At 43.8% G+C, this 11494-nt stretch overlaps 1 protein-coding gene across 1 annotated transcript in view; it reads left to right on the top strand.

Annotated features, from left to right (window-relative positions):
* Positions 1 to 982: 982 nt before the first annotated feature.
* LOC145348587 (ral guanine nucleotide dissociation stimulator-like 1) overlaps positions 983 to 11494 on the top strand; it is a 91489-nt gene continuing 80977 nt past the window's right edge. Inside the window, exons 1-3 of the mRNA XM_080196775.1 lie at positions 983 to 1360; positions 4014 to 4076; positions 6597 to 6607. Coding sequence (XP_080052901.1) covers positions 983 to 1360; positions 4014 to 4076; positions 6597 to 6607 — 452 coding nt within the window. The remainder of the gene's footprint in view (positions 1361 to 4013; positions 4077 to 6596; positions 6608 to 11494) is intronic.

Genomic DNA, 11494 nt, shown 5'->3' with positions numbered 1-11494 from the left:
GGCTCACATTTGGTGCTGATTTGCAGTCTGTCCCTGCCCTGTGACAAGGACCAGCAACACATGCCTGCAACAGATGCTGCAGTTGCACATGTAGCAATGGCTCAAGGGTGCACATTGCCCACGGTTGCACACCGACCTGCATAATCTGTGCCAGCATTTGGCATGATGCGAATCTCACACAATACTAACCGGGCCACTCGTTGTGTGGTGTTGCCAACTCCCACAAGTGGGGGTTCTGGCCCAACTGAGGGATTGGGGTGGTGCTGGTTCTATGCAGCCAATTGTAATAATCCGTCATTCCATGCTCTTTCCAAACCCCACTGTGTAGATGGATCGCAGTTTGCTCAATTTAGAGCTGGCCATTATGGTGGATCCAGGGGTAGAGGAGGAGGAGGAACAGGCAGCTTAGAGGTGGTGGGTATGGAGAGACCACCACAAGAGCAGCCACCACCAGACCCTCAGGAAGGAGGACATGGGGCTGCTGCTCAGGGCCAGGAGGTGGGTGAGCATCTCCTGAGAGGATGCACAGAAAATGGAGGATGCTGAGGCTAAGGAGGTACAGGCCCCACAATTCCTTCCAGGCTCTCTCAAAGGAGATGTGCTGTTGCCGGCTGTGCCTGTCCAAGACCACCGTGAGACACCTTTGTGAGGTGCACTCACACCTGCCACTTCAGGGGAGGGGTGGCCACTCGTTCCCTGTCGATGGGAATGTTATGGCTGCCCTGAAGTTTAATGACTCTGGCTCACTTCAGGCACCTGTGACACAGATATGGGTCATGATATGGGTCTGATGTGAGCCGTGCACAGCAGGATACCCGGGCTCTCGGCTTCGCTTCTATTGCTGGGATTCCCTGTCCAAAGAGCAGTGACTGGGATGCACATCGCCTTGCAGGCCCCATATACAGGGCCCCAGCAATTTGTGAACAACAAGGGGTTCCATTCCCTGAACATCTAAATTGTTTGTGACCATCTAATGAGGATCATGCAGGTCAATGCACGAGATCCAGGGAGTGTTCATGACAGCTTTGTGCTCAGGAAGTCAGATATCCCTGGGCTCTTTGAAGACCAGCCCAGGCTCTTGGGATGTCTACTGGGTGACAAGGGATATCCACTAAGGTCATGGCTGATGATGCCTGTGCAGAGGCCCCAGACCGAGGCAGAGACCCACTACAACGAGGCCCATGCAGCCACCCGGTCCATCGTTGAGCGGTACATTGGCTTGCTGAAGCTGCGGTTTCACTGCTTGGACCGTTCTGAGGGGCCCTCCAGTGTGACCCTGTGCGTGCTTCATGCATCGTTATCATTTGCTGCTCTTTTCACAATTGGAAAGGAGGAGGAGGACGAGCTGCGAAGGGGCCAGGTGTGCACCCCACCACATGAATAGCCGGAGGAAACAAGGCAGGCGGCAACGGCAGATCTCGGCAGCCTTGATTGCAGCTAGTGCTGTGCAGTGAAGGGGTGCAACCAACACATGAAGCATATTGTTAACATATTCCCCATTTACTGCCTTTACCGCCCATCATGGATATTTGAATGATAATTTCTTGGTCCAGCAAGATTTTCTGGTTAGCTTGTTCATTTGAGAGTTTACTATCCATACTCTTTTCCATATCAGAAAGAGACAAAGACAGATAAATTAATTGTTGTAGCATGAGCGATTTAGCATACCAATCCACCTAACCTGCACATCTTTGGACTGTGGTGGGGGTGGGGGGGGGAAACCGGAGCACCTGAAGGAAACCCATGCAGACACGGGGATAATGTGCAAACTCCAAATAGTCACTCAGTGCTGGAATTGAACTCATTCCCTGGCAGTTTGAGGCTGCCGTACTATCCACTGTGCCACCCACCATCACAGGGCTGGGTCTGGAGTCATGCATTATTTGCGGAAGCAGTGGCCATTTAATTCACCAGCTGCCTCCACTGAAGAGAGAATTTGGTAGGCAGGAATGTGAGACCCAAAGTGTGCAGATTAGACCAGGTAAGAAGAGGTCTGACACTGCTGGAATCATTTGGATAGCCAGACCTTATTGTAGATCACATTTGCAGGAGTTAAGGCACACTATGGCGGAGGTAATGCATCATTTGGGGAGTTAAGGTATCCTTTGGGATTGCTAAAAGTAAACATGATTATGTATAGAATGTACATATATATGCATTGGAATTCTCAACTTGTTAGAGAACAGTCAAGGAACTGTCAATGATTTCGAAAGATGCTAGTTGCGTTGGCATGGAAGAATAGGGGCAAAGGATAATGGGTGAAGATAGTGTTGACATGCTGATTACCATTACTTATGCTATTACTGATGCCAGCACAGATAAAATTTTGCACTTATCTATTAAAATGATGGATCAGGAAAATGCTTCAGAGTATATCAAAAGGACACTATATGGTAGATTTCCCGATGGCATTAAAATGTTACAGCTGCTTAGGAAAGAATTTTTTTGAAATGCTTATGATCTCTACAGTTTCTAGAATGTCCAGGTATGATTGCAGAACCATCATGTACTGTCATTGCACGATGAACCATGCTCCAATGCCGATCAAGCAAGGCAACACTTGAGACTGTCAACAAAATGCAAAATTTTAACTTCAAGAACTGTGGTGGTTTGTCATCACATTGCCCTCCTTGAGAGATCTACTGTCAATTTTCCCATACCCCATTTTATGTAGAATGTGCGAAAAATTGCTCCGAACATACTGAATATAATTAAAATGTATACTGACTTGGTAGAGGCAAAATCTGATCAATATTAATTGTAACGCAGAGCAACCAGCGATGAGCAAGATGATTGCTAGCATTGGCCCAGGTCACAAGGACACATTTTAAAAATAGGGTTTAATTGTAGTAATTGTCATATTTGTAGAGTAGATGACATTGGTTCATAAAGATGATAACATCTTGACATCTGTACATGCAGTTCAGTGTAATAAACTTACTTAAAGAAATATTATTAGAGTGGCCAAATTGCTTAATTCCTGATTATTTTAGTAATACATTATTGTTATGTATGAGATGACTTGCATTTTGTTTAAGACCGGGTCTCAATGCAATAGACATGCTGAAGAAGTAATTGCTTGTTTTTATAGCACCAGGTGGTGCTAGTACTTCATTGTGCTGTAGGAATTGTGTGCTGTGTGCTATTTGCCATGCTGATAGCAGCATATATAAACACTGAATGGTAGACTATGGGCCTATGTCAGTGAAAGAAGGGAGATTTATTCACCATGAAATACACTACCAACTTCAAGTTGTGCATTTATTGGACACCTACCCAGAGACTCACATTTTAATTATTACAATAATTGCACAGCTATAAGCAATCTTTGAGTCAGTGGGAGATGAATCAATTATTTGGTTAGACTGCTGCCGACGGTTAATGTCTACTCACTCAATCCCCTACACCATTATTGCCTTTCAGTCAAGTCCCCTCCTGAAGTAGCTGTGCCACATTGGCTGCCATATTTCCTCTATTTAACGAGGGCCCTTGACAAAATACTTCATTGGCTATCACTTTAGACATCCTGATGTTGTAAGCGGTAGTTATAGAACAGCAGGCTATTTTCTCTATTTGAAAAGAAAATGTTCCACCCATGCCCCTGCCTTAGATGGATTATCCTGCGAGCACAACTGGCATTTGTTTAGCACCATTGTGTGAAACATTCCAAAATGTTTCAGAGGTGTAAGGTTGGATACAAGAGAGACTGCAAAGCCCATGCCTGCTGTATTAGCTACTGTCCACTAAAGCAACGACAAGAAACTAAAATTTGTCTTGGCATCACTGGGTTAGGGAACAGGATACTGTCACAGAAAACTACTCATGTTGCAACCCAAAAATCCCTGCTAACTTCCCCTGTCAAAGGTCACCTGGGCATCTTGGTTGATAATGGAGACTTAACCCTGTGAAAATAAAGAGAGGAAAAGTAGCTCTTCAATGTTTCAAGTAAATATATTCCCTCACTGACAAATCTCAATCACACATCTGATATTCAATCTCTTTTTCCTTTTCAGGAAATCAAGAAAATGTGTGTTAAAGTCACCAGACCTTTGAAGCAAAGATCGACGTCACCAGAGGTATTTTGTTGCACTGTTGTAAAGCTTTCTGATTTACCAATCCAATGACATTAATGACAAGGGAACAGTCATGTGGCAATGTTACTGGATTAGTAATCCAGAGGCCTAAATTGATGCACCAGAGACAAATCTCAGCATGGCAGCAGGAGGAATTTAAATGTAATGTCTATGTAATGGTGACTCTGAAACTACTTGATTGATTTAAAAATTCCACCTCTTCCATAAATGCTCTGCAATGGAGGAAATCTGCCATCTTCACCAGTCTGGCTTACATGCACCTGCAGATCCACAGTAATGTAATTAACTCTTAACTGCCCTCTAGCCTGCAGTACCTGCAGTGCCTGCGGCATGGTGGCACAGTGATTGGCACTGCTGCTTCACAGCACCAGGATCTGGGTTCAATTTAATGGGATTGAGAGTTATAGATAGCCCTTGTAGGTAGGGATATGATCAGCGCAACTTGTGGGCTGAAGGGCCTCTTTGTGCTGTAGTTTTCTACGCTCTATGTTCTCTGTTCAATTCCTGGCTTGGATCACTGTCTGTGCGGAGTCTGCACATTCTCCCTGTGTGTGTGTGGGTTTCCTCCAGGTGCTCCAGATTCCTCTCACAGTTTGAAAGACACGTTGATTAGGTGCATTGACCTGAATAGTGTGAAGCCTAGGAGATTTTCACAGTAATTTCACTGCAGTGTCGATGTAAGCCTTACTTGTGACTAATGAATAAACTTTAAAATGAACTTTGGTTGTATCAAATTGCAGCAGAAATGTCAATTAAGAATAAAACTGGACACACCACCCATCAACCTGGGAAAGAGATTTGACAAAAACAGACCTTGTCCAGTTGCCATTGCAAGATCTGCCTCAATAACATCTAGACACGTATCAAAATTGGGACAGCCAATCAAACAATCTTACTCACAGTCATTTACAGATTCCAGCCTCCCTCATCATCATCCCAAATATGCCCTGTCCCACTGGCATGTCAGATACACCGGACTTTGGGTGGGATTTTCTGGCCATGCTTGTCCCAAAACAAAAAAATCCTGCCCAAGGTCAATGGATCATTGCATGCCCCCCCCCTTCCTCCATCCCCACCCCCGTTCCACCCCCATTCCCACGTCTTGATGCCTGTGGCAGGTGGTATGGGAAAATTCTCCCCCTTTCTATTTGATTGGATTCCATGAGGCTTCATGGGACTCAATGTTGAGGACTCTCAGAGACACTCACTCCTGACTGTATAACACTGTGCCATCTCTGGTGGGTCTGTGCTGCTGATGGGATAGGACATAGTAAGAAGTCTGACAACACCAGGTTTAAGTCCAACCGATTCAAGCCAGGGTTGGTGATGGGGGATCCTGGGGCATTGTTTGTAAAATATGATACAGTGGTTATGAGTATATCGGACTGTTGCTTGACTAGTCTGTGTTACAGCTGTCTAAATTTTCGCACGTGGTAAGGAGGGCCAACTGAGCAGGTTGTTGTTTCTGCTTCTCAATTTGAGTTCATTCTTACTTGACTGCTGTGATACAACTGAGTGGTTTGCTAGGACATTTCAGAGGGTAGATTAAGAGTCAGTCTTACTGCCACGGGCCTGGGGTCAAATATAGGCCAGACAAGGTTAAAACAAAAGATTTCATCCCCTTAAGGGCATTAGTGAACCGAATGGGTTTCCACAATAAAATGCTAGCTTCTTGGTCATCATTACTGACTAGAATTTTATTCCAGCTTTATGAATTAATTGATTTTAAATTCCCTCAGTTACTGTGATTTGAACACATGAGTCCAGAACATAGCTGGAATTTTATCAGCACACCTACCCTGGGATCTTACAAGCCTCGAGGTGGTAAAATTCCAGCACATTAGTCTGGGCCTCTGGATGGCTAGTCCAGTGACATTGCCATCATGTTACTAACCTCCAATTTCAGCAGAAAGTAATGGTGTAACATGAATAATTTCTGATGGTGTCTGAGAGGAGAATAGCCAATTGCATCTTGTTTTCAATTTGATTACATTTAGAAATCAATTTTTGAGCTGTGTAATGCAAGTGTGAAATATTGATGATAGCAGCGGTGAAATGTGGTGAGAATTTTACCAAGTGTAATGGCTTCAATAGACAGAGTAACGTTTGTTGAACGACAAACCTAGAGCCGCATATATTGAGTGCAAATATTTGTTGCATGGACTTAGCATTCAATTCCTTTTCAATTTCACTTTTCTTTCCTTATTGTGTTTGCCCTTTATATGTAAATTAGATGTCACATAATACAAATGTACACATTTCTCCTTTTTAGCGGAATGTTTTAGACAAACACTTCTTGGGGAAGGGCATTAATTTTTAATTCTGGCGAAGATTATGCAGAAGTGTCTGCTTATTATATATTAGAATCTGTTTATGTAATAAAAATTAATGACCTTTGATGTTTGTGCACAGACAAATTGTTCATCTTGAGGTAATTCACTGTATCCTGTTATAAGCATTCATCTTCTCAAGCATCCTTTGTGATTTATATTTTGTTTATAGACTGTAATCCGGTAATTTTTCTCATGGTAGCAAATCCACTCTTGTTAGAGCTCCTCACTGTGCTACCAAAGAGTTGGTGCCACCTAACTTTGTTAGCTCCACATTAATATCATCGTGCATAGACAGCAGTGTCACTGGGAGGTCTGGCAAGCTGATTATTACATCAAGTGCAACTCACCCTTCCCTAAACCCCACCTTTTTTCCACTTCATTCTCTAGGAAGCTGGGGTCAACAAAACTGTTCCAGTGTAACGTGTATAGATACCCAATCTGTGGGAAGTCATAATGAAATGATAGTATCCCGATGTTGGAAGAAAACTTCGGAGGAAAGCAGAAATATGTACTGCAGTCAGGGCCCACATTTTGAGTTTAAAATTGCTCCAACTTTACTCCATTAGCTCTTAAGACTCTGTGATCGTTTGCTCTTTTTTAATTTTAATTCTGCCCAGGTTCTGCTTTTAACTGGGCCAAAATGTTGCAGAAAGTTGAGGTAATTGTGCACGACAAAGAATGAAACAGCGTGTTCTCTGATTTGGTCTGAGTATTTGCATAGGCAATCAGTATCCATACACAGAGGAATAAAACGTTGCTTTCAGACTAGTCCTTAAGATACTGCCAATTTGAACTGATTTGTGAAATAGTAATTTAATTCATAATAGCGTGGGCCAATGGTGATTCAGAAACTTCTCATTTATTGTGTTGCACACAACATAACATTGTTTTTGATGTAATTTGTTCCCAAAAGAGTAACAGGGATGTGGCTGCCTGGATTCAATAAGCTTGTTGGCTTTGTCTTGTGAGCAAAAGGCTGTATTGAAGTTTACTATTATTACCAGGGGTGAATCATCTCCAGTCCAGTCGAATTTGCTTGGTCTGCATTTTTTTTTCCCCTGGGAAATGCCGTGCACAGAGTTACTTGTTTGGGCATCTGACTGCAGTCGTGCCAATTGCTTGAACAAAGGTTGGCAGTGGGCAGCAGTTGGCTTTTTCCACCAGTCATTCTGAAGGTTCGCACAGAGACTCAGCATGAGACCCCTGCCATGTGACCATTTGCTGGGCAGCTAAAGAACCCTCATTGTTGTGGTTGGTGAATAGATTTGCGTGATAGCAATAAAATGCAGGTTGCCAGTTTGTGGTGGCAGTGGAGTTGGGGGGGGTGGGGGAGGAGGGTTACAGTGGTGTTACAAACACAGTATTAAATAATTGGATGATCTGCTGTCCTTTTAAAAATGTAATGAACTCAAGTCACTTCCAGTTATAAACTTGACAAAAATGAGAAGGTATAACCATATTTAAGTTGCCTTCACTGTTTGTGCTCCACAAGAAGTGAGGATATTGCCCTAGTTTTGATTTCTCTTTAATGTGGCACATTATCAGTTGTTTTTCCTACATTTCTGTCTGTCATTTATTATTTTTCCATGTGCCCAGTTATCATGTATTTGATCTACTGTGTTAATATAATGTGTTGTAAGACTTATTTAGGGACAAGAAGCAGCAGGAGGCCATTCAGCCCATTCAGCCAGCTCCACCATTCAATGCAATCATCCACTTCATCCATTTTCCCCACATTATCCCCATATCCCTTTGTGTCAATTGTGATTTAGAAATCTGTCAATCTCTGCTGTAAACATGCTCAGTGGTTGGGAGTTTCTGCCTCCACTGGCGGTGTGCATCCTGGCAGTGGGGGTGACATGGGGATCTTCCAGTTTCAGGGACATTTGTGATATTTTGCATGGCTTGCAACTTCTGCCACCAGGAAACCCACCGCAGGCTGACGCCATCAGCATAAATGGGAGATCCCGTTGTCAAGAAGGACCAGAAAATTTCACAGCCCTCGGGGGTAGAGAATTCTTAAGACTAGCAGCCCTCTGAGTAGCTGCTTTAGATGATTATTTTAGGATCAATTAATCCACCGGAAGATGCATACAACACTCTGGACGATTCAGCATTCTATCTGTTGTGTGCTTCACTTAACACATATTAGCCGGCAAAGTAAGCAGCCAGAGAAATGAAGATAGAAATCTTGTGGGTAAATTATTAAAATGTTGGATTTCAGTTGCCTTTTGGGTAGAATCTTGTGAAATAGCTGGTCAGCTGTTTCTCCAGAAGTTTTTAAAATATAAATCTTTGTCATCATGTTGCTATTCTACGAATAAATGACCATCCCAACAAACTAGGCGACAGAGAAGGTCATAAGAACATAAGAAATAGGAGCAGGAGTAGGCCATCTAGCCCTTCGAGCCTGCCCCGCCATTCAATAAGATCATGGCTGATCTGTCGTGGCTCAGTTCCACTTTCCCGCCCTCTCCCCATAACCCTTAATCCCCTCTCTTATCAAGAACCCATCAACCCGCTTCTTAAAAATATTTAGCGAGGCAGCCTCCACCACTTCAACGGGCAGAGAATTCCAGAGATTCACCACCCTTTGAGTGAAGAAGTTCCTCCTCAACTCCGTTCTAAACTGCCTCCCCTTTATCTTGAGGCTGTGCCCCCTAGTCCTACTGTCTTTTTTGAGCGGGAAGAGTCTCTCCACCTCTATCCTATCCATCCCATTCATCATCTTATACGTCTCAATGAGATCTCCCCTCATTCTTCTAAACTCTAACGAGTACAAGCCTAGTTTATTCAGCCTCTCCTCATAGCTCAACCCCCTCAACTCCGGTATCAGCCTAGTAAACCTCCTCTGCACTCCCTCCAAGGCCAAAATATCCTTGCGCAGGTGCGGCGCCCAAAACTGCACACAGTACTCCAGCTGCAGCCTCACCAATGCCCTATACAGCTGCAGCAAGACCTCCCTACTTTTATATTCAATCCCCCTCGCTATGAAGGCCAGCATCCCATTCGCCTTCCTGACCACCTGCTGCACCTGCAAGCTGGGTTTTTGCGACTCATGCACAAGGACCCCGAGGTCCCTCTGCACCGTCGCCTGCTGCAGTTTTTCGCCACGTAAGTAATAGTCCTTTCTACCATTCTTCCTACCAAAGTGGACCACCTCACACTTGCCAACATTAAATTCCATTTGCCATTTCCTGGCCCATTCGCCCAGCCTATCTAGATCCTTCTGCAGACTCTCCACACCCTCCGCACAATTTGCCTTTCCCCCAATCTTGGTGTCATCAGCAAATTTCGACACCCTGTACTCGGTTCCCTCCTCCAGATCATCTATATAAAAGGTAAATAGCTGAGGCCCCAGCACCGACCCCTGGGGCACCCCACTAGTCACCAACCGCCAATCCGAATAGCACCCATTGACCCCCACTCTCTGCCTCCTATTTGACAACCAATCCTCTATCCACGCTAACACCCTACCCCCAACTCCATGTCCCCTGACCTTCTGCAATAACCTCTTGTGAGGTACCTTGTCAAACGCCTTCTGAAAATCCAGAAAGACCACATCCACCGGCTCTCCTCTATCCACTGCCCTAGACACATCCTCATAGAGGTCACAAGTTTATTTATTGGTGTCACAAGTCGGCTTACATTAACACTGCAATGAACTGTGAAAATCTCCTAGTCACTGCAGTCCAGCGCCTGTTTGGGTACGTTGAGGGAGAATTCATCATGGCCGATGCAACTAACCAACATATATTTTGAACTCTGGAAGGAAAGCAGAGCACCCGGAGGAAATCCACACAGATTAGGGCAGAACATGCAGACTCCACACAGACTCCACACAAACAGTAACCCAAGCCTAGCACTGTGAGGCAGCAGTACTAACTATGCCATCGCGCTGCCCCATATTGTAACATGATTGAGGAGGGATAAATAATGGACCACAGTTGAAGTCATAAGGGGTGTTGTTTGTGACCCATTATTAAGGTGGTTTCAGTGTCATGCCTGGGTTAGAATTCTAAGTGTGGAGCTTCGTAGTGTTGTGGGAAAGATGGGCATGGAAATTTAGAAGATGTTTTCTTTTGGAGAAGAAACCTTGAAATGTTGGCAGTTTTCACTTCCGAGTAAACTTATTTTCAGACTAGTTGAGAACTGTTTCCACGAACCATCAAAAGTATTCTCAATCCTACAAATTGCAAACATTTAGGACAGGATTTCCTTTTGACACTAGGAAGTGTTGAATAGATTTGTTATTGTCAAAAACAGGAGGCGTTGATGAAAAACATGAGCAGCACGAATTAAGCTAAATTTATCTGGGATAGTTCACCTTTGAATGCTTTCCTATTTTTCTCTCTCTACCTCCTCCTCCTTTGGAACCCAAACTAAACAGGCAATCAGGATTTGGGAGGTAGATGGTGGCGGGAAGCCTGGAATAGGGCAAGTGAGTTTACATGCTTTACTAAGGAAAGAAGGCTGACCTATTGACCCATCCATTGCAAAACAATGGGTAGCTTTTTTTAGTTTTGATTTATGACAGTCTGAAGATACAACTCTTATTAATTCCTCTGCATAACCAAACGATAAAATCAGACTACATCTTGGCTGCACTTTCATTGCAAGGATGGGCACATTGTATTTTTATTTATCCTCAAATAAGAAACCTGAACAGGTAAAATAACCTACTTGGATTTGTTTTGTTGTGTTCATTATGTGGAGCTGGGTGTTCCTGGCATTTATTGCCCATCCCGAACTGTCCTTGGCATAATAAGATAACTAAGTAACTTGTTCAGCGTCTTAACTAAGAGGGCAGTTCAGAATCAGTCACAATGTCAAAGGCCAGATCAGGCAATGACAACAGACTTCCTTCCCTGAAGAACACCAGTGAAGCATTGTGTTGTTATGACCTTCTGGTGGATTTATGACACACTAATGCCAGCTTTTTAAGATTGAAATCAAATTTTTAAATGATTATTATTGGTCCAGACCTCAGGATCGCTAATTTAGTTGCTTAATCACTGCACTATTATTCCCACTCACATGGTGGCATGGTGTCACACTGATCAGCAT

The sequence above is a fragment of the Carcharhinus amblyrhynchos genome, chromosome 9 (assembly GCF_965287045.1).
Source record: "Carcharhinus amblyrhynchos chromosome 9, sCarAmb.v2.hapA, whole genome shotgun sequence".
NCBI classification, from domain to species: domain Eukaryota; kingdom Metazoa; phylum Chordata; class Chondrichthyes; order Carcharhiniformes; family Carcharhinidae; genus Carcharhinus; species Carcharhinus amblyrhynchos.
Note: the sequence above shows the minus strand (reverse complement) of the source record. Positions and strands in the feature narration are given on the sequence as shown.